This window comes from Haliotis asinina, chromosome 6 (assembly GCF_037392515.1).
Source record: "Haliotis asinina isolate JCU_RB_2024 chromosome 6, JCU_Hal_asi_v2, whole genome shotgun sequence".
In the NCBI taxonomy this organism is placed as follows: Eukaryota; Metazoa; Mollusca; class Gastropoda; order Lepetellida; family Haliotidae; genus Haliotis; species Haliotis asinina.
Genome location: NC_090285.1, coordinates 20,084,189 through 20,107,452, shown reverse-complemented (window position 1 = coordinate 20,107,452; position 23,264 = coordinate 20,084,189). Strand labels below are relative to the sequence as shown.

Below are 23,264 nucleotides of genomic sequence, written 5' to 3'. Positions count from 1 at the left end.
CGGCCAACCCATTGGTCAATATATGACTGTCTCCATATTTTGAAAATTGGAGAATGACAACAACATATGCACATACCATGCTATGTCACGCAATACAGTTAATCATATGAACAGAAGTTATGCAGTTATTCATAATCACTAGCAAATGTCTGATAAAAGTTGTCTCTTCTCTTCAATGGCGATGGGTCACATTTTTCATTCCAGATTGTTGGACCCATGGCCAATAATTCACATCTTTTGTTTGGGGACTATGCACCCGAAACATTTCACACCTTTATTCAAACTCCTGTGCAAGGACTGGGTAAAATGTCACAGTCTGTCAACTATGCATCCGGCTGCGATGACACATTCTGTAAGCATTACGACGCGGTGTCCATCAAAAAGGCAGTCGCCATGACAGAAGTTATATTTGTGTGTCTTGGAACAGGTAAGTCGGATAACCTTGATATTCAACCACTTACACAAAAAAAGACCAACGGTTCCGCTAAGAAGCAAATCATGTCCCAACAATCCACATTTGATCTGTGCGCGTCTACGCCTCTCTCTGTGTCTCCAGTTCACTCAATCTCATCCTTACTTCAGGATCGAAAGTTGAATCAGAGGACAACGATCGCTACGACATCAACCTCCCTGGGTATCAACTGCAGCTGCTTCAAGACGTAGCTGCTAACAGTCAGTAACATTTGTTCTTTCTAGTGCTTACAGCTTTAGGGAATCACAAACTGGTTTGAGGTTCGCTTAGGATAAAACACGAGAAGCCTCAATCTTCTGCAGTAAATTTCAACGTAAAACATGTGGTTTATGAGTGAGACAGTTTAGTTTTACGTCGCACTCAGCAATATTCCAGCTATACAACGGCCTGTAAGTCTGGACCAGACAAGCCAGTAGTTACCGGCGTGAGAATCGATCTGTGCATCTGGGAATCGATAACATGTGCCAACCAAGTCAACGAGCCTGACCACCCGATCCCATTAGTCGCCATCAACAAGCATAGTCACATTTTAAGGAAGGCATGGGTTGCTGAAGACGTAAGGACGGACCTTTACGGGTCGTGTGGTTTGTGAAACGCTTGTGGCGCTAATTATTGCTACATCTAGTGAGATGAATGACAACACCAATAAATACCGTCTGAACCCTCGAACACCTATCAGAGAGTAAGATATACAATATTGGCATATTTCATCTCCTGCAGGTATTTCGTAACAAGTCTTCAACGTTCTTTCAAGATGGCCATTGTTCTTGTGTCTACAGGAAATGGGACGCCTGTAGTCCTCCTACTGTTCAATGCTGGCGCTCTAAACCTGACGTGGGCTGACCAAAGCTCCGACATAGCCGCGATCATGGAATGTTTCTTCCCGGCACAAGCAACGGGGGAAGCACTGAGGCGTGTGATGATTAACGAAGGTCAAGGTTCTAACCCTGCTGGTAGAATGCCTGACACATGGCCCGGCTCAGAGGGTCAGGTAAGTATAAAGTGGTGGTTTAGTTTCCTCGTCCAGCAACATCTTTATTTCACTGAGGGATCTGTGAAAGCGATATTTTGCCGTAATCAAGACTAAAATTGTTCACTTTGCAGGTGATAAACCGCTTGAACACTCATGAAATTTATACAATAGTGTTATTTTTTTTATTTTTTGCTTTTCCTAGATATCTAATATCACCGACTATTCAATGGAAGGGAAGACGTATCGCTACTTCAAAGGAGATCCTCTGTACCCTTACGGCTACGGGTTGTCCTACACTCAGTTTAGTTATGTCTTTCTGGAGAGCCCAACAACAATCAACGCGGGACAAGATCTTCACGGCATGGTCGTTTTAGGCAATTTGGGGAATATTGATGGAGAAGAGGTTGGTTTTACTCCTTAACCGAAGTTTCTCTCCCATACCATGCGAATGTGGCTATTTAACATGTGTGTATGTATGTATGTATGTATGTATGTATGTATGTATGTATGTATGTATGTATGTATGTATATATGTATGTATGTATGTGTGTGTGTGTGTGTGTGTGTGTGTGTGTGTGTATGGATGGATGGATGGATGGATGGATGGATGGATGGATGGATGCATGCTACAGAATAATATATTTCATCCAGGTTATACAAGTCTACATACAGTGGATAAATGCCACGCAGCCGACACCCCAGTTACAGCTGGCCTGGTTCGATCGAGTTACAATCCCAGCCAACAGAAATGTTACGGTTAATTTCACCGTCTCCGCCGAAAGTATGGCGGTGTGGGTGGACAACAAAGGCTGGGAAGTGGATCAGGGTACGTAATGATTCTTTGAGCACTTAGTCAGTATCAGACGTCTGTCCTCGGTGAATAATGATTTCGTACATCATCTGTTAAAGGAAAAACTCTTCGCAGGTTCATTGACTTGATCCGGTTAGACATACTGCCAACCTCCATGTGCGTTTGTCGTACAAGGGGACTGACTGAAGTAGTGCTTCATGAATGCTTTGATTCTGAGTTATTGTCACAATAGCAACCACTAGTCCGAAGCATTTGTCTTGTAACGTCTTGCTATATATATGTGTGTTCAGAAGGTGACATGCGCTTTATATGTCCCACTTTTGGTTTCAATGTATTTCAATTCGTATTATCTTCAGTTAGACGCGAATCAATTCTTACGTCTTTGTAATTATAGTAATAAATAAGTCATAGGGTGTTTGTTTATTTGGTAATTAATTATTGGGGTAATCAGAATTAATATGTTTTAAACATTGTTTTCACTAAATGAGAGACTGGCAGTGGGAATAATATACATTACTTAATGTCATCTGTCTTCATGATCACCTTAATGACACATGGATAACGTCAGTTAACCAATTACTAATTACAATTTCTTAGTCAACGTCGTATACTTTAAATGTGCAACAGTACACTGAAAATGAGATATAGTACTTTAAAACTGCTGAATTTACCATTATATGCACGCGTGACAAAAACACTTTTCTGTATTAGTAATCGGACACTGTCTCATTTCCAGGGCAGATGATAGTTCACGCTGGAGGTCAACAGCCGTTCCAGAAGAAGAAAATAAGTTCCAACGTCATAAGCCAAACATTCATGATTGTTGGATCGAAATATTTAGGGCGATATTAAAATAATGTCCGTGCGAAATGTGTTGTAAGGTTACTGCGTTAAACAGTTGGTATATACACTCAAACACCAAGAGCTTCATCTGTCATGGAAGACTAATTATTTTGATATGAACGTCATGTAGAAATATTTACTTCCTGCGAGGAGCATAAGTAAAAGGGTTAACGGTCGTTCAAATGAACTACAAATGAGTTTTGGATATTTACCAGCACGCAAAGTGAATCATCTATCTAACCCACATAGCCACCGCTAGGGAAGTCAGACTGACAGTATAGTTCACAGACTTGGTGTACCCCAAACGTGTTTCGCTCCCATTATTTCTTTCCACAAATTTTTAGATGTATACATCGAAGAAAGAGGTCTTTAAAAAACACGAACTGTGACATACAGTGGTACATCTAAATGGGACAGGCCCCTTTTGGATTAACCAGAGCATGTTGATCTTGAAACAAATATTTATAGAGATATGTTGCTGACATGACATTCTTTGATAGGAATGTTGGGTTCAAGATCTATACCAGCAATAACTTATCGCAGTTTCTATAACCAATCTTTCATAAGGGACACTCTAAGCTGGTTTCTTTACTGAGCCTTAGCATGACGAATGGAGGATTAATGATACCCCTGTAAGCGTGAAGCCAAAAGAGGTACAAAAATGATACTTGTACTCATCACTAGGGAATATCGCACTGGTGTATTGGGTTGTATGGTGACAGAGGTGTTTTATGAAAAGTAACTCTTGTTCTAAATCTACTGATACCCGTGATGATTCGGGATAGAATACGTTTTCAGGAACCCATGCTTAATATAAAAGTCGTAAGACGCGACTAGCGAGATCTGATGGTCAGACTCACTGACACATGTCATCGACTCCCAAATACGCAGATCGATGCTCATGATGTTAATCACTGGTCCAGACTTGATAATTCAAAGCCCGCCGTCATTTGGCTGGAATATTGCTGAGTGCGGTGTAAAACTAAATTCACTCACTTAATCTGCTGAAATCGGTACAATCACTGAGTCTAGATATCTATTTTCAAACTCCACGGTATATCTTGGCCCTGAACTACATACATAAAAATATCAAGGTCGAAATCTCTTGTCAGAAGATGTATGTCATTGATAACATAACTGACTGTGTAAGGTTTAAGGTTGAAGGACGCGCACGCATCCATCGGTCACCAGCGACACAGCACCAATAGTGTGTCAATGGACAAGGGATTTCGAATGTCCCAAGACCAAATATGTATACTTCAGATATAAGTTCAATATTCAGTATTCACCTATGAAATCAACTGGGATGAGAATCCCAGCCGACTCCTCTTGCACGGGGAACTTTGTGTAGATAATTGCACGAGGAAGCGAGATTGTATCAGGTTTGAGGGAAAGTACGAAAGACGTATCCACAACAAAGTGACGTCACTGGAGATTTATAAGGTACAAGATAAAATAACTGATAGTGTAAGATTGGAGATGTAGGTCGACTGCTTGAACATAGCTTAAATACGTCGCCACTGATACAATGGCAACAGGTGGAGATATAGGCCGTCTACTTGCACATTCCTTTAGTCACAGCTAAAACCATGGCAGCAGGTGCGTGGGCCTTCCTTCCTTGTATCCTATGTGTTGCCCTAACACTGGGGCTGACAGACTTCCCCTTCAGGAACACCTCACTGCCGTGGAGTGACCGAGTGGATGATCTGGTCAGTCTTCTCACCATAGAGGAGATCCAGTTTCAGATGGCGAGGGGTGGAGCAGTTTATGACGGTACTCCTCCTATTCCCCGACTAGGTATCAAGCCATATTCTTGGAACACAGAATGTTTGAGAGGTGATGTGGGAACAGGCAACGCTACAGGATTTCCCCAAGCTCTGGGTCTTGCTGCTTCATTTAGGTACGGTCAATGTATTTTTAACATAACGCAAATCAATATGTGAGTGAACAAGAACACAGCCATCTGAATGTTTTACCTTCATGTACTTGGAATTCACATAGTTATGATATCTGACAGAAATAGTGTGTCTTTAAGACAGAAGGTGTATCTCAAAGCAGCATTATCAATGAAGCTACTTTGCGATTAGGGTTCTGAAGGTGAATTTTACATGAATCTTCAAACTATGCTCTTACAGTAAGCTTTCTGAAAACTACATTTCGAAAAAATTGGCTGTAGGCACACTCGCACTCACTCACACACAGAACCATATAACACATAGTTGAAAACTCAGTTTAATCAGTTTAAGAGTAAGAATGATGCTTGTTCTGGTGCACATTTTCAGAAATTAAATTCATCGTGAACGACAAGTGTCTTTACTGTTGTAGCCCTTTGTTGGTGTTCCAAATAGCGGAGGCGACTGCAGTAGAGGTCAGGGCAAAGTACAATAACTACAGCCAACATGGTCTCCAAGCAAGTCACATGGGAGTGAGCTGTTTCAGTCCCGTCATCAACATTGTCAGGGACCCCAGGTGGGGTCGAAATCAGGTGAGGTGTAACCGTGGAAGAGTATCAGATATCTTGAGTGAAATATGGTTAATGTTCCCGCAGAAAGGGATGCCTCTAAGTATATGGACATATAATAATCGAAAACGCTTAACTGAACGTCTTCAAACAGAATATTGATTTGAGAGCCCACCAATTAGATATGTGCAGGTGTTGACAAAGTCGTCCCAACGTTGCACCGTCCAACAAAGTATTCTCGTCCCTTCCATTCAGATAGATGCCGATAACTTGTTTTAGTTACGGCAGGCTGAAATATTGTCGATGTGACTTAAAACCTTAACTCGTCCACAAAACAATGACATTTTCTATAATATTCCAGTCAAAGTCAACTGTCCTCTTTTGATTGATCATTGACCTCATTTAGTTTGAGTGAGTGAATGACTTTATGTTTATGCCGCAATCAGCAAGATTCCAGGAATATGTCGGCGGTGTGTAAGTTATCGTGTCTGGACCAGACAATCCACTGATCAACTGCGTGGGACCGATGACATGTGTCAGCGAACCTGGTCACCCTCTTACGACAAGCATAAATGTTGTTCTGACAATCATAGGTTGCTGACGACCCATTCTATCTATAGGTCCATTTCGTTTGACTCGAATGGATGTAAACTAGAAAAGTAATTCAGTCATTCCTCAAAAACTATTGACGATCACATCAAAGTGGTGGAGTTATTTTCTGTCACAGAGAAAGATTCATTACACTGTTTTGGGGGATTTAAAACACTGTTACAGTACTATACCTTCATTCTGCCTTTTGTCAGTTCTATACAAACCAAATAGGTGGAAGAAAAGAGGTGTTAAGAGCATGCATGATGAAATAACAATGACAAGACCTACAATATTAAACTGTCACTAAGTCAAGTGTCCTTTTTGGCTGGTCATTGAGCTCATCCGGACTGGGAGAGTGCGTGAGTTCATATTTATCGTCACATCGGCAATATTGCAGCCATATCGTGAAGAGAACAATCCACGTAATAAAATGAAAACATCTGGAAGAGTAAAACCTGTCGACAACGGACAGTAAAAATGTCACAGATATGAACATAAAACTAGCATGTAAAACTAAAACACAGTAATCAGAGAAGACAATACAATATAAAATACGGGCTATAGATAACCAACAACTGAAGGTATTTCACCATAGTAAGGATCATGGGGACTTACATTACTTTTGCTACCTACATGGAGCCTAGCTGGATTTACACCATCCCCTCAGCCGCTGGCGATAGTAAGACAATTTAGCCAAAATTTGAAATAACAAATATACTACGTTTAAAAACGTTGTACGTGAAAATTTTACTTTGAAAGTTCCGGGACTTACATACCTTCTTAGGGGGACAATAATTTTGTGATACTTTAACCTCCTTTTAAGGCACAGCCACTAGCAATCGCAGTTGTTAATTTATACTACCATTAATAAAGTAACATTTTTTTCTATATACAAAACATATTGTTCAAAATTTATTCAAAAATTCTATTTCTTTAAAGAAAACAAACAAATATTAAACGATAATTTACTTTATTAAAAAGATCCTTAATTGTTTTGACACTGAAATATTTATCCTTTGTGATGGCAAAATCAATACAGTCAAGCAATCATCCGGACTGGATGTGAATATGATTCTTAAGGATTTGAACAGACACGAAGAGTTCCGGTATGGTAATTTCTGTATTAAGCAGCAGGTTCAGTTAAACTTAAATATCTGATCAATGAGGCGAGAAGTTAAGCCATGCAGATAACGATGAAATTCATCCAGCTTCAAGATACTATCATGTCAAACCGCATGGGCTAATCAATGAATTTATGTAGCTGACTGGATGTTAACGAGAGGGCCGATACCGCTTCAATATTTCGGGGTTTCACAGGCAATCATCATATACGTAATTATGTCATCTAAGAGGTGCTAAATTTATATCTGTTTTGGACAACTGACATGTTTTACATTACGTGAGTACTCAATGACATAGTGAGATTGCACGTTCACTAAGCAACGCAGTTACTCAAAACAGCATCCAGCTCTTGTATTCTTCCTGTGCATGTGCAGTACTTTAACAGTCCGGAGTCCATAACTAGAAGCTGCATGTCTATATTTATCTAAGTCATGATATAATTTATTCATTGAATTGTGAAGTTGATAGTTTGGGAACAAAACGTATTCATTCACTCACACATTGACCCTATAGGAATCATACGGAGAAGACCCATTCCTGACAAGCATTTTAGCAACTAGTTTCATCAAAGGACTACAGGGCAACCACACCCGCTATGTGCGCGCTAACGCCGGATGTAAACACTTTGCAGCGTATGACGGGCCTGAGAATATACCCATTTCAAGGATGAAGTTCGATGCCAAGGTAAAGACTCCAGCAGGTTACACGAGGGATTGTACAAGTTTCCCCTGCTTATCAATTTGGATTGTTACGTTAAAAGCCATAATTGTACATAATTAAAATCGAATTTCAAGTTTCCACTTCTGTCCTCCTTACTTTAAAATGGACATGTAATTCTGTAGCATCTTATCTACAGTTCATTTCTATTTCACACTCAGGTAAGCGAGCGAGACCTTCGAACGACTTTCTTTCCTGCATTCAGAGCCTGTGTCAAAGCTGGAACATACAGTGTGATGTGTAGCTATAACAGGTAAGTTAAGCTGGAACACAAATATCAAAGGTAGTAAGGTAGTTTAAAAGGGAGTTATAGTTATACCTTTAATTCTGGAATTATAGAATTATTTTTCAATTTGTGGTGTGGTGAAAGTTACACATCTGTATTGCATTATATAATAGTTACATGTCACTATTAATCACAGCGTGAATGGCGTGCCCACATGTGTCAGTAAACAACTCCTGAACGACATTCTGCGAGAGGAATGGGGTTTCACAGGTTACGTCGTCAGTGACTCGGGCGCCATAGAAAATATTTATTCAGGCCACAACTACTCCGATAGCTACACAGACATCGTCGCCGACTGTGTAAAAGCTGGGTGCAACTTGGAATTGTCTGGGAAAGACTTTAACCTTGCATATTTTTCAATGGGTAATGCCATGTTATAATGCCATTATATAGGACCAAAGAATCATTAGTCTTCTTAAGTAGTATTTGGTTATGATCCAGTCAAATTAAATATTCTAAGATCAATTATTCCATTTTAGTCACCTTAGCTAAGCAATACTAATTCCATGGTTTGTGGTATTATGATATCTTGCACAACATTCTTCCAAATGTCTTTGTTCAAGTTATGTATTCATATTAAATGTTTTATATTAAATTTGGTAGAAACAGATTCAGTGACTAATATGTCTGTTTTTTCATAGAGAGTAATGCTTCAAAATAAAATTCTATAGTTGTTCTGGTGCTTGACAATATTTTCAGTTGAAGCAATAAATCAAGGAAAGCTCACAGAGGACAAGGTCAGAGAAATGGTCAAACCCTTGTTCTACACACGAATGAGGTTAGGCGAGTTTGATCCCCCGGAAATGAACCCATATTCCAAACTTGATCCCTCTGTGATCGAAAGTGAGGCTCATCAAATGCTTGCAGTCAATGCAGCTATGAAGACGTTTGTATTGTTGAAGAACGAAGGGAATGTATTACCAATGAAGAAAGACCCTTTCAAAAGGATTGCTGTGAGTGTAACATTTGTACTGTAACATTATTTTGATACGTTCACGAAAGAGTGAATGCAAACATTGCGAACGTTACCGTATCGCTGTAAAATTGTGAGTTGAACTGAGACACTTTTTCCATCGGGAAAACATAAACCTAGTAGGAGTTTAGATCCGCTATTATTTATACTGCTAACATAATGTTTCCACCAATGATGTTAGCTGAGTGAAGCAACAGCAAACCATGAAATGGAATGCCACATGGCGAGTGACTTCAGGAAGGTAACTTGAGTAAGTTTCCACTCGTCCTGATTTTATGACACAATGTTTGATGTTAATGTTTGAGGGACTATTTATCCAAGAATGAGAAATTTCAAAGAATGGTAGCTCTACATTATCATTGTTATTGCGAAATGCAATAGCTACATTATGAGCAGGTATGTAATGAAATCCAAGTTTATTTGCAGTTTACAACCACGATTGAAAATCATCTAGTAGTCCATGGACAAGTAAGATACCAATATTTGATTGTCCGAAATGAAAACTGATTTGTCCCGGGCATCGGGCAATGGGATATTTGAACCCATGCAAAGCATCTTAGGATTTTCCGTTAATGTGTAATAATGAAAACTTGTTGTGATTTAAACAGCTACATGGTTTGTTATAGGCCTATTGTCTGTGTAACCCTAACTCCGGTTGTCCAAGCAAGAGATAACAATGAACAATATTATTAATGAAGTCGACACACCAAATATTTTCTATTCACACCAAGGAATAGTTACTTTTGTTAAAGAACGACGAACAAGATACTGTATATCGTATCTGTTCATGGTAGATTATCTTTAAACAGACATTAGTGAACATACACAATGCTAATGTATTCCGAAGGAAATCCAAGTTCTACGTACAGTCAGCTTCTTTATTGCAATGAAAGCTATGTTTCCATGTAGTAAAAACCATTATGTAAGTGATAACGGTGTAGTTTTGAAATTGATGTATTTAAAAATGGTACTGAATTATGTACAAATTGAACGTGTATCTCTGTACCTAGAACTCCTCGTAAAAGGAATGCAGTCTTAAACATTCCTTCAGGTTTTCATAAATCTACTTAATGCAATATAGATATGTTATTTTTTAACATTTTCACACCAAATATTGCCTAATTGTACAGCACGCCATTTCAGTACCTTTGAATTCCCAGCACACCAGTCAGGGATATTGCTGAGATCATACGTCAATGAAGTAGATGTTGCTCTGTCACGAAATTATCAGAACAATAGTGTCTCAGTCCTAGACATGTATAATCACTATAGCTTAAATAGAGTAACGACTAACCCCACCTCACCAAATGATTTCCATCTACATTAACGTAATATTTACATGTCACACGACAGATGTATTAAATTCACCATTGCTATGGATCCTAATGCAGTTGACCTTGATCTTTTGCAGTATGTGCTACAAGCTGTGTCTGCTCTACGATTCCGACTGTAACTTATCCTTTCCAGATTGTTGGGCCCATGGCTAATAATCAACGTCTGTTGTTTGGGGACTATGCACCTGATACATTCCACACCTTCATACAAACTCCCCTGAAAGGACTGGGTAAACTGGCGGAATCTGTCAACTACGCATCCGGCTGTGACGACACTTTCTGTAAACATTACGACGCGGTATCCATCAAAAAGGCAGTCGCCATGACAGAAGTTATATTTGTATGCCTTGGAACAGGTAGGTGGGATTACCTCAAAATCCATTATCTCAGGCGAAAGTGAGTGAGTTCAGTTTTACGCCACTTTTAGCAGTATTCCAGTAATGACACTGCGGGGTACGACAAATGGGCTTCATTCACACAGTGTTCCCATGTGGGGACTCGAACCCGGGTCTTCGGCTACCCCTACGTCCCCTCTACCAAAAGAATATCTGCGCATAGAGACCTGGACATTTCGTCGTTCTGAGAACCAAATCTTTTCCTAACAATTGCACCTATCCATTATCTGGTTTGTTCTCATCTGCTCCTATGTGTCTCATGTCCACTCATTCTCATGCTTACTTCAGGACGAACTATTGAGTCCGAGGGCAACGATCGCCATGACATCAACCTCCCCGGATATCAACTGCAGCTGCTTCAAGACGTTGCTGCAAAAAGTCAGTAGACATTTTGGATCACATCATCTGCCAGTTTATGTTTTGATAAGGATAAGATGTGAGAAACTTCAAACTCTAACGGTCTCAGTGTCTTGCCATATCATTGTATTTCATCAACTGCAGATATTTCGTAACTGGTATTTCACATGAAATGTGCATTTTCATTACCAAGGTTTGAGTTTTGCTGACGTACGTTTTGAGAAACGAATATTCTCGAATTAGCGTTAAACTGGTTTCCTATCGTATTTGTAGCTCATATTGTTGCTGCATTAAGTGAGGTGAATGATCTGATATCACCTGTACATCAGCACTGAATCCCCAAAAGGATGCGACTCGGCTCAAAAAAAAAAAGAACTAGAATTTGTACTTTACTAAGAAACTGTCATTCCAAATATAGCATATGTTACATCTGACCACTTTCTAAATGGCATTGTGTAATCAGAGCGGTAACTACTGTACGAAAAGTCAACTGGGCGGTCTTTATTGTGCCGAAGTACTGTGTAGACTGACATCTGATTACAGGGCGTGCAAATGATCATAAATTAACTAGCTTCTGACGGGGCCAAATTCTACAGCCGATACGGAGAGCGTGTCGGATTGGAGGGATGTCGGTTTTGAGGGCTTTCACTGCATGACCATTCATGATGAACTATCTTCGTCGATCCATAGGAAATGAGACACCTGTAGTTCTCCTACTGTTTAACGCTGGTGCACTGAATGTGACATGGGCGGATCAAAGCGCCGACATCGCTGCGATTTTAGAATGCTTCTACCCAGCACAGGCAACGGGGGAGGCACTTAGGCGTGTGATAATTAATGAAGGCCCAGGTTCGAATCCCGCTGGTAGACTACCTGCTACGTGGCCCGCCTCTGACGATCAGGTGAATATTTTTACTTCCTTGTCTAATAAATTGCCCAATGACATTATTTATTTCACTGATGGACCTGTGAAGGAACTTTATTGCCACAACCACGAGTAAAATTGTCAACTTTCCAGGCTATGAACAGCTCGAATATTGTGAGATTTAGCCGTGGTTTGACTTTCTGTATTTTCCTTTTCCTAGGTTTTTAACATCACCGACTATTCAATGGAAGGGAAGACGTATCGCTACTTCAAAGGAGATCCTCTGTACCCCTTCGGTTATGGGTTGTCGTACACTCAGTTTGATTATTTCCTCATGGACAATCCCACAGTGATTCAGGCGGGACAAGATCTTCACGGCATGGTCGGTTTAGGCAACAAGGGGAATACTGATGGAGATGAGGTTGGTTTCACCCCTTGACTTACCCTTCTCTCATTTACCTTCCGCATGTAACCTATGTATTGGAATAGTATATACATGCTGCAGAGTGATATTTTTCGTCCAGGTTATACAAGTCTACATTCAGTGGATAAATGCCACCCAACCGACTCCACAATTACAGCTGGCCTGGTTCGACCGAGTTACCATCCCAAGCAATGGGAACATTAAGGTTAATTTCACCGTTTCTGCTGAAAGTATGGCGGTGTGGGTGGACAACAAAGGCTGGGCAGTGGAGGAGGGTAAGTGATTGCTTGAACACTAAATCACTGTAGGGCCGTTTCTGTCCTCTGTGAATATTGCTTTCTTTGATCACCGATTACAGAATAAAAGTAATCGCAGATTCATGCACTTTATGGACAGGTTGAAAGCTCCAAGATGCAAATCAACTGTTATGTCTTCGTAACAATAATATACATATTTTAAGTTGTAGGAATTTTAGAACGTCTTTCTTTTGACGTTAATTATATTGGTGTAATCAATAATATTGATTTACCTTTCCTCTCGTCAGAAATTGATCATTGTTTCCATAATTTAGAAGAGTAGGCTTGGGATGACATACATGATTACTTACTTACCAGAGAGACATATGGATAATGCCTTTGTTGTTGAAAATGTCACTAATTACAAATTCTGATGATACTTCATAAACTTTAAATGGCCAACAGTTCATTGAATGTACTGAGGTTCTGCTGCGCAATACCATTATACGCTTCCTGCATTAGTAATGTTGTACTGTCTGATTTCCAGGGGAGATGATGCTTTACGTTGGAGGCCAACAGCCCTTCCAGAAGAAGCATATAAGTTCCAACGTCATGAGCAACAAATACAAGATCGTTGGATCGAAATATTTAGGGCGATATTAATCTAATTTCTCTTTGTAGTACAAAAAGTTGTTATATACTCTCACACACTCAAAGCTTAATCTTGAGAGATTAATAGTTGTATTATGAAATGATCGGATTGTCCTTTACTATTATAAATAAAAGGGATAACAGTCGTTCAATAGATTTGTTTGTAGGTAAATCTGTCGGATGTTGTTGACAGAAACAGTATGGCGTATGGTAAGTTGTAGACTGACTGTTAATAAATCATTCATATGTGATGAACAATTATAAAGACTGTAGATATACATGTAGATGCACGTATATCATACAACAATTCACTGGAGGTTCCACTAGTAAATCATTGAAGAGAATGGATATGTTGTCAAATGTGTACAAACTTTGTTTAACACTCAAAACGCTTTGAATGATCACCTAATATCCTTCCTAGTTTTCTGTTTTCCATTCAAGGACGTGTAATATTGAAAATTCATTGATGTAAATATCAGAGGGATAGGTAGTGAAGATGAGTAATTTTCCGCAATCCTTTTCACATTTGAGAATAAAATCTGTTTGAATCAAATCAACCAGACATATTCAATGTTGCACACAATAGTATGTGTGTAATACATGCATGGACAGACAAACTTATGCTTGGCATTCTGACCCATCCATTTGATAAGCACAGATTCTTGGTGACCTCTTCCAAATGGTCTCTGCAGTAAGATGTATTCAGCTTTGGATATTTCGGCAGAATAGCTAACATACCATGGAAATTTGAATGTAAGGCGGCAATGCATGGCAATATTAATATCTTGATTGAGTATTTGTCAGATGCATATTGAATGCATCGAATTTGGTGGTAATACGAGTATATAAGGAATCTTAACCATTAGTCTTTTCCCTCATAGTTTTTGTACTGGAAAGTGCTTCAGTTTGACTAACTACAGGTACCTCTGCATACTTTGAAAACACTGTACAGGTTTGCACGGTAGCATTTTGAACAGCGTCAGTGATTCAAAGATTCAATGTTAAGTACCATTAACTTTTGTATTTTGGGGCGACAGGTACAGTGCCGCCATGTTGGTTCACAAACGATAGAATCTTACAAATATAGTTATGGAAACGGCATCAAAAACGAAACAGGATTCATGGCCATATCGTTACATTTAAGTTTTACATGGAATGCATGCATGTTACAAAAATCTGTCAACGGAGGGCAGTAAAACTACTAGAATATCACAATTAGCATTTAAACTAGCTTGGAAAGTTAAAACTAATATCACTGTTTAGACAATACAATATAAATAACAGGCAACAGATCGCTAACAACAGAAGTTAGACCACCATACCACGGTCCATGGGGACTTACAGCACCTCTGCTACCTGCATGGACCCTAGTTGGACTTACACCATTCCTTCAGCTGCTGGCGATTGTAGGAACTGTTTGCCAACATTAAAACAACAAGAATACTACGTTTTAAAATCCCGGTACGTTTACTTCAACTCCCTTTGAGGGTACAGCCACTAACAATTCAAGTTCCTAATTTACACTACCAATAATGAAAATACATCTATCTACAGAACATAATAAATTATTATTCAAAATTCATCCGTGAGATTAATTTCTTTAAAACCAATGATTAAATGAGAACGAACCGTGGTAAAAAGATCCTTAACAGTTTTGACATTGAAATATTTATCCCTTGTGATGGAGATAATGGTAAACTGGTAGGTTTAAGGTAACTTGAATGTTTTGGGGCTTACGTACCAGGAGTCATGGTAAATGAAATGATTACGTGGCCTTAAAATCACCTTGTAACATATTTGGTCACTTTACAGTAGGTCCATGAACCACATAATATACACCATTGTTTTATTACCAGTCACTGTAGAGTCTCGACATGGAGGCCGGAGGGTCAGTATTTCCCCCGTCAGCATTATACCAAAAGACGTACAAAGATCATCCTTGTTGTTACCTTCCCTGTACCCATCACCACGGGCTAAAAGACTGGTCTATTGGTCGGGTTCAGTGTGAAAAGGGATCTCCTTGTTAAGCTGTGATATCGTACCTCATTGGGCAAGAACTGTAGTTCATGTACATACAGCCATGTACAGAAGTGAAATAATGTTGAAAGCGATGGAAGTTTTCAGTTTATCGGGCCTCTGTCCTACATGCACTCAAATCTGTGCTTACTGCGTCCTTGAACAAATGATTTTGTTTGAAATTCGCCTCTGCTTGGTTGAACATAGACCGAATCTGACAGTCTCTTTCCAAGATAGTTCTTTAACGGCTGAAATCGGTATGAATCTTTAAAACTCAGTGGAACTGCAGATTTATCATGTTTTTAAAAGTACACAACCTGACCACTTGTCTTGTCCATGACATACATAATTACATACAATCAAGGTCGGAATCTTTGAAATGTAGAACATTGTATGATAACGTGACTGATTGGGTAAGGTTGCAGATAGAAACCGTGTTCCCGTCTACCGGCATTCATTTACCACTGACATCATGGCGGTAGTTGCCTGCACTGTCTTCCCTTTGATTCTATGTGTTGCCCTAACACTGGGGCTGGCAGACTTTCCCTTCAGAAACACCTCACTATCCTGGAGTGACCGAGTGAATGATTTGGTCAGTCGTCTCTCCCTAGACGAGATCCAGTATCAGATGGCGAGGGGTGGAGCAGTTAATAACGGTACTCCTCCTATTCCACGACTGGGTATCAAACCATACTCATGGAACACAGAATGTCTCAGAGGTGACGTGGCGGCAGGAAACGCTACATCATTTCCCGAAGCTCTGGGTCTTGCTGCTTCATTTAGGTACGGGCAATGTATTGTTTAACTCAATGCAAATCAATTTCATTCTTTAAGTCTATCAATCCACCTACAATACAATTTTGGGTTTAAGAAAAACTTCTACATTAATACTACAACAATGTAATAGTCGAAGAGTTAGGTCATATCGTGCTCAAGAGAGTAAGGTTTCTGACAACTGCATGACAAAGAAATGAAGGTTACACTTGCTCACTCACACAGACACCCAAAACCCTCCTATAACAAATAGTTTTGGAATCGAATGATGCAGTGCAGTTTTTAGAATTCATCCTTAACAAAGCGTGTCTTCACTGTTGTAGTCCTTTGGTGGTGTTCGAAATAGCGGAGGCGACTGCGGTAGAAGTCAGAGCAAAGTACAACAACTACAGCCAGCATGGCCTCCAAGCAAGACACATGGGTGTAAGCTGTTTCAGTCCCGTCATCAACATTGTCAGGGACCCCAGGTGGGGTCGAAATCAGGTGAGTCGTAGACGTGGAAGAGTGTTATCGTTTCCCAAGAAAATGTTTTCCAGTCAAGTATGACAAATATTCCTATGGATTACGACACTGATACTTTAATATTCGAAACGGTATAATTGATCGTATTTAATAGAATTTGGATGTGACGCCATATCCATATTCTGACAACTATTAAATTCAGGCAGATATATGATTTCAATCTGTATCATTTTAAATACTAGTAAACAGTGTGGATTTATTGATCAACTCATTTAGCTGCCTGGATGTGAACAGAAAGTGTGAACATCCGGATGTTATTTTCGTTACACTCGGAAATAGTGAGTGAGTGAGTTTAGTTTTACGCCGCACTCAGCAATATTTCAGCTATATGGCAGCGGTCTGTAAATAATCGAGTCTGGACCAGACAATCCAGTGATCAACAGCATGGGCATCGATTGGGCAATTGGGAGCCGATGACATGTGTCAACCAAGTCAGCGAGCTTGACCACCCGATCCCGTTAGTCGCCTCTTACGACAAGCATCGTCGCCTTTTATGGCAAACATGGGTTGCTGAAGGCCTATTCTACCCCGGGACCTTCACGGGTCACACTCGTAAATAGATATATATAGTCGTTATCACTTCAACCGTTTGGGTTTGTACAGAGAGTCATCATATACACATGATTACTTCAACGAAAAAGTGCCATTATATTAAAATTATATAATTTATTTGTTTTGGTAAAGTAGCATGCTTTACAAAAGATATGTATCATTGATATGTGGTCTGCAGTCGATGGGATAGCATATTCATAATGTGACGCTTTTATTCAGAGCCACATGTATATATTATACAGTACCTTGACCGGCAAGAGTCCATAACAAGGATTTGGGTGTGTATATTAAGTCATGGCATTGATGAAATTGTGAAGTTGATACTTTGGGAACAAAACGTATTCATTCATTCATTCATTAACCCTGTAGGAAACATACGGCGAAGACCCATTCCTGACAAGTATTCTAGCAGCCAGCTTCATCAAAGGACTACAGGGCAATCACACCCGTTATGTACGCGCAAACGCCGGATGTAAACACTTTGCAGCCTACGACGGACCAGAGAATATACCCATTTCAAGGTTGAAGTTCGATGCAAAGGTGAAACCGTTGTATACGTTTCCACTCTAGATACATTGGGCTGTATGGGTAAAAGTCATTCGGTTTTCTAGAATTAAATTCACGTTTCAAGTTTTTTAGACCATATGACATCGTTTACGTTTACATCGTTTGATCCAGCTATTTCACCTATTCTGTTTTATGACTCCGAAGAGTGGGGATCATCTTACTGTAGTGTTATTGAAGGTCTCCAGGGTAAGATTTAGAGGCGGCTCTGAAGCGTTAGTAGCATTTTAGTTCTAGGTGAAAGTGGCAGACTTCCATTATTGTCTAGAGTGGCTTCCTGTTCTCGATGTCTCTCATGGAAAAAAAACCCTGAGCTACCTATATAGAAGATACTGTATTTAAATTTGGATTTGGTTTTGTATGGCTTCCATAGGACATTGGTATTAGTAAGATACTTATGCAAGAATTTTATGATTTGCACTCTTATCTTAGCACTCATAGCAAACGTATAGTGTGTCTCCGATTCCTTTACCTATAAACATTGATACATGTAGAAACCTAAATTTTCTACCTCACCATACTTTACATCCATGTTAGCCAGTTTAGGATATAGTAACTTTGGATTAGTTACGGAAACTGGAAGGAAGGTGTACTGGTATATCAATTGAAGTGAGTGAGTTTACTTTTACGTTACACTCAGCAGTATTCAATATGTAAATAATCGAGTCTGGACCAGACGATACAGTGATCAAGAGCATGAGCATAGACCTGCGTAACTGGTAACCGATGACATGTGCCAACCAAGTCAGTGAGTCTGACCCTCCCATCCCGTTAGTCGCCTCTTACGACCAGCATAGTTTCATTGTTTATTGGTATTGAAAACAAACAAACTTTTGTTTACATTGATAACACCATAGATATGACTGTATCGTCCTGAAACGTCTTGAAATGTGTCATTTAATATTCAATCAGTCATTTATTACATATTTTATTGAATGACAAATGGGTGTATCTGCTGCCCGTGGCCTATATATTAAATAAAGTATAAAACAGATTTCCAGCCCTGCAGCCGCTCACATACAGTCTATTTCCATTTCCCATTCAGGTAAGCGAGCGTGATCTTCGTACAACCTTCATCCCTGCATTCAGAGCCTGTGTCAAGGCTGGAACATACAGTGTGATGTGTAGCTATAACAGGTAAGTCAAGCCAAAACACAAGTTTCGTGTGTAGTTTCAACAGGTAGTTCAAGACTGTATGAATATCTAAACCTTTTTCTGGAATTATTATTTTACGATTTGTATGACGACTGTTACACATCTGTGTCGCATCATACTGTGGTTAGATGTTATTTTTAATCACACAGCGTGAATGGCGTGCCCACATGTGTCAGTAAACAGCTCCTTAACGACATTCTGCGAGAGGAATGGGGTTTCACGGGCTACGTCGTCAGCGACCAGGGCGCCATAGAAAATATTTATTCAGGCCACAACTACTCTGATAGCTACATAGACATCGTCGCCGACTGTGTGAAGGCTGGATGCAACTTAGAATTGTCCGGAAAAGACGAAAACCTTACATACTTCTCAATGGGTAACACCACGTCACTTCAGTCATTAAGCAGTGATGTCTCTCTTCATGTTAAAACAGAATATCAAACGGACATACCAAGGACTACAGATTTCTTAACGTTCTTGAAGAGTACTTTGTTGTGATCAAGTCAAAAAAAATATTCTATAAACTGTGCGGTTTTTTTCTGAATAGCGTTTGGTGTTTCAAATAATTGTCTATTATTGTATTGTTGCATGACATATTCAATTATTTCAGTCGAAGCAATAAATCAAGGCAAGCTCACAGAAGAGAAGGTCAGAGAAATGGTGAAACCCTTATTTTATACCCGAAAGAGGTTAGGCGAGTTTGATCCCCCTGAAATGAACCCATATTCCAAGCTTGACCTCTCTGTGATTGAAAGCGAGGCTCACCAACTGCTTGCAATCGATACAGCTGTGAAGACGTTTGTATTGTTGAAGAACGAAGGGAAAGTATTACCACTAAAGAAAGACACTTTCAACAGGATTGCTGTGAGTATAATACAATTTCCCGTTACATTAGGTTGATATGTTCATGAAATAGTTCCACAGAGGTGGGAAATGCCTGATTCTGATCAGTCACTGAATGGTTATAAATAACATTTAACACCTCTGATTAAAGCAAATCATATATAAAGACCCACGAGTCACTGTGGGTCTTCTACAACATTAAAGTTGCAGGTACTATTAATTCAGATGTATTTGTTACAATACATGTTTGGCTGAAACGCTGATAGAAATTGACTTTGAAAATGTATTCATGGTCGACAAAAATGCTAATTCTCTTTTGGACTGTTGCCATGTTACATCTTTTGAGACAAAACGAAGGACAGCCAAATCTTGAAAGGCTGTCCTCATTAATATTTACTCTAATGCTTCTCACTTCACCACACTAGGGCTAGTTTGAAAAACAACAATACACAATTGACAGCCAAAATAGACAAACTTAAACTGGTTTTATTAAAAATGGCGGCAACGTATCGAACCATTCAAAATGGACTGTACAAGCGGAACATGTTACAAACCATTTTTTTCTAAATATCAGTGTTTGGGCTTCTCGTAATGCCTCCCTACATGAAACAGATCATGTTTTGTCACAGTTCAGGTTTTGTCATTCCTTCATAAAAGTTCATGCTATATATATATCAGTTATTTAATGTCTCTTCTACTATTCCGGCTGTAACTCATTCCTTTCCAGATTGTTGGGCCCATGGCTAATAACCCGCGTATGTTGTTAGGGGGCTATGCACCTGATACGTTCCGTACCTTTATACAAACCCCCCTGAAAGGACTGGGTAAACTGGCGGAATCTGTCAACTACGCATCCGGCTGTGATGACACTTTCTGTAAACATTACGACGCGGTGTCCATCAAAAAGGCAGTCGCCATGACAGAAGTTATATTTGTATGCCTTGGAAACGGTAAGTCGCATTTCTTGGAAATCCAGCACTCTGGGCAAAGTGAGTAAATTTAGCTTTAAGTCATATTAGGCACTATTTGAAAACACCCGAAATGAGCTTCACATAATGTATCTATGTGGGGAATCGAACCTGGGTCTTCGGCGTGATTAGCGACTGCTTTAACCGCTAGACTACCCCATCGACCCTCAGGCAAACGATTAACTGCGCATACCAAGTTACTGACATGACTCAAATCATTTCTTAACAACCCACATGTTTACGATCATCTGGTTTGTGCGCATCTAGTCCTGTCTCATCTCCACTCATTGTCATGCTTACTTCAGGACAGGCGATTGAGTCCGAGGGCAACGATCGCCATGACATCAATCTCCCCGGATATCAACTGCAACTGCTACAAGATGTTGCTGCTAACAGTAAGTATAGAGTTATATACCACAGCGACGACCAAAGTTCTGCTGAGGATAAGCTGTGACAAACCTCCAGTTTTACCAGTCTCAATCTCCTGTCATATTATCGTATTTCACCAACTGCACTCATTTCTTTAAAATGGTGTTTAACATGACGTGTGCATTTTGATGATCTATGTTCCCTGTCCTCAGGAAATGAGACACATGTAGTTCTCCTACTGTTTAATGCCGGTGCACTGAATATGACGTGGGCGGATCAAAGCTCCGACATAGCCGCGATCTTGGAATGTTTCTACCCAGCACAGGCAACAGGAGAGGCACTGAGGCGTGTGATGATTAACGAAGGACCAGGTTCGAATCCTGCGGCAAGAATGCCTGTTACGTGGCCCGCATCTGAAGATCAGGTGAGCGGGTTTACTGCTTTGTCCACTAACAATTTTTATTTTATTGAGTGGCATGTTAAGGAAATATTTTAACACAACCACGTGTAAAGTTGTTGACTTTGCAGGTTATGAACAACTCGAATATCATGAACTTTAGTTCGACTTTTGTATATTGATTTCCCTAGGTTTTTAACATCACGAACTATTCAATGGAAGGGAAGACGTATCGCTACTTCAAGGGAGATCCTCTGTACCCTTTCGGTTATGGGTTGTCCTACACTCAGTTTAATTATTTCCTCCTGGACAATCCCACATTGATTCAGGCGGGACAAGATCTTCACGGCGTGGTCGGTGTAAGCAACAAGGGAAATGTTGATGGAGATGAGGTTGGTTTTATTTCTCGACCAAACCATTTATATGGATGTTTTGTGAGAATTTCAGTTGGTGTAATCTGCATAGACTATGTGCAAGATGTTGAAGACTATTTTGGACATTCCCAAGTTATTTCTGTAGCAACCGTATCCAAACACTTGGCCTTTTGTCTCAGAAGCTTCTATACCTGCTGCTGAGGTTAAAACAAGTTGAATCATGTGTCCTAATACATTTGTATTTATTTCTAACTGTATATTGCGACATGAAGGTATTCTTAATAAAGCTGTGAGTTAAAGGTAGTTAAGTTAAACCGAGCTGAATTTTGTGTCATATTACTTTTGAACCTTCATTCATGCATACACAATCTCTAGAACGTGCATTATGAGCGAAAGTCACGGGCAATGTGACTTAAATTTTATGTTTTCGAAAAGAGTACTTTCATTTTTTTTTGTCTTTAGCATACATTCATGATAACTGCATGTTGAATTTTGGTGAACCCTTTGTCAGAAACGGTGGGTAGAGTTTCTGGATTTAGGATTTCACGAATTAAATTGTGTCATGATGGTTATTTCATCCAGGTTATACAAGTCTACATCAAGTGGATGAATGCCACCCAAGAGAGACAAAATCTAAATCAGTGTGTCACAAAAATACAATATATCAAACTCACCAAAGTCTTGATGTCAGAGGGAACAGCTATGGCAAAATGTAAACAAAGCGATCGGTGCGACAGCAGATAATGTAGACAGGATTTCGAGCGTGTATATCCAAGCGCGGTGCGACAGCAGATAATGTAGACAGGATTTCGAGTGTGTATATCCAAGCGCGGCTGAGATGTAAATCCAGCAGATATGAATGAATGTCAGTGTGAGTGTCGCCCTCAAGACGGCAACCAGCCTATTTATATATAAACTAAGTCACTTCCCGAAAGTTCGGGCACAAACTAACATCGTCAACACTGTAGAATGGTCTCGAAACAGTATCTCGGAAGTGAAACATCGAAAACTAGGAGCAGGTAAATTCCGGAATGCCAGAATGCTAAAAGTGTTGACCAGATATTAAAACGAAATGTGACCCATAATATTTACTATTCAAAACACTAAACATTGTGACCCAATAATAATTAATACTGAATTAATAACAAAATATACAGGAAATACACACTCGTAACAATAGCAGTTGAACATTGATGGGTAGCGCTAGCCTGACACGAAC

At 39.7% G+C, this 23,264-nt stretch overlaps 3 protein-coding genes across 4 annotated transcripts in view; all 3 read left to right on the top strand.

Moving 5' to 3' along the window:
* The window catches only part of LOC137286130 (uncharacterized), a 29,541-nt gene that overhangs the window by 5,630 nt on the left and 647 nt on the right, over window positions 1-23,264 (top strand). Inside the window, exons 7-12 of one of the 2 annotated variants that reach the window (XM_067817792.1) lie at window positions 205-427; window positions 583-672; window positions 1,252-1,463; window positions 1,648-1,848; window positions 2,097-2,271; window positions 2,993-3,121. In XM_067817792.1, coding sequence (XP_067673893.1) covers window positions 205-427; window positions 583-672; window positions 1,252-1,463; window positions 1,648-1,848; window positions 2,097-2,271; window positions 2,993-3,108 — 1,017 coding nt within the window. In that variant the 3' untranslated portion in view covers window positions 3,109-3,121. Of the gene's footprint in view, window positions 1-204; window positions 428-582; window positions 673-1,251; window positions 1,464-1,647; window positions 1,849-2,096; window positions 2,272-2,992; window positions 3,122-23,264 lie in introns of those variants that run through there. The other variant, XM_067817793.1, reaches the window with a different exon arrangement.
* On the top strand, window positions 4,578-14,068 carry LOC137286810 (uncharacterized). The gene is made up of 12 exons (XM_067818812.1): window positions 4,578-4,999; window positions 5,425-5,584; window positions 7,787-7,957; window positions 8,152-8,243; window positions 8,413-8,639; window positions 8,976-9,229; window positions 10,717-10,939; window positions 11,267-11,356; window positions 12,026-12,237; window positions 12,421-12,621; window positions 12,725-12,899; window positions 13,408-14,068. Exons 1-12 carry the CDS (start codon window positions 4,689-4,691, stop codon window positions 13,521-13,523), a joined length of 2,232 nt encoding a protein of 743 aa, XP_067674913.1. The 5' UTR covers window positions 4,578-4,688; the 3' UTR covers window positions 13,524-14,068.
* On the top strand, window positions 14,782-22,789 carry LOC137286623 (uncharacterized). The gene is made up of 11 exons (XM_067818572.1): window positions 14,782-16,310; window positions 16,625-16,784; window positions 17,745-17,915; window positions 18,985-19,076; window positions 19,244-19,470; window positions 19,705-19,958; window positions 20,665-20,887; window positions 21,211-21,300; window positions 21,487-21,698; window positions 21,863-22,063; window positions 22,628-22,789. The coding sequence occupies exons 1-11, from the start codon at window positions 16,000-16,002 to the stop codon at window positions 22,787-22,789; spliced, it is 2,103 nt and encodes a 700-aa protein (XP_067674673.1). The 5' UTR covers window positions 14,782-15,999.

Bases quoted from the DNA above. Each gene is read 5' to 3' on its own strand.
- LOC137286810 (XM_067818812.1), top strand. From the start codon at position 4,689: ATGGCAGCAGGTGCGTGGGCCTTCCTTCCTTGTATCCTATGTGTTGCC. The intron at 5,000-5,424 runs GTACGGTCAATG...TTACTGTTGTAG, and splicing joins GGTCTTGCTGCTTCATTTAG to CCCTTTGTTGGTGTTCCAAA. The intron at 8,244-8,412 runs GTAAGTTAAGCT...TATTAATCACAG, and splicing joins GTGATGTGTAGCTATAACAG to CGTGAATGGCGTGCCCACAT.
- LOC137286623 (XM_067818572.1), top strand. From the start codon at position 16,000: ATGGCGGTAGTTGCCTGCACTGTCTTCCCTTTGATTCTATGTGTTGCC. The intron at 16,311-16,624 runs GTACGGGCAATG...TCACTGTTGTAG, and splicing joins GGTCTTGCTGCTTCATTTAG to TCCTTTGGTGGTGTTCGAAA. The intron at 20,888-21,210 runs GTAAGTCGCATT...TGCTTACTTCAG, and splicing joins ATTTGTATGCCTTGGAAACG to GACAGGCGATTGAGTCCGAG.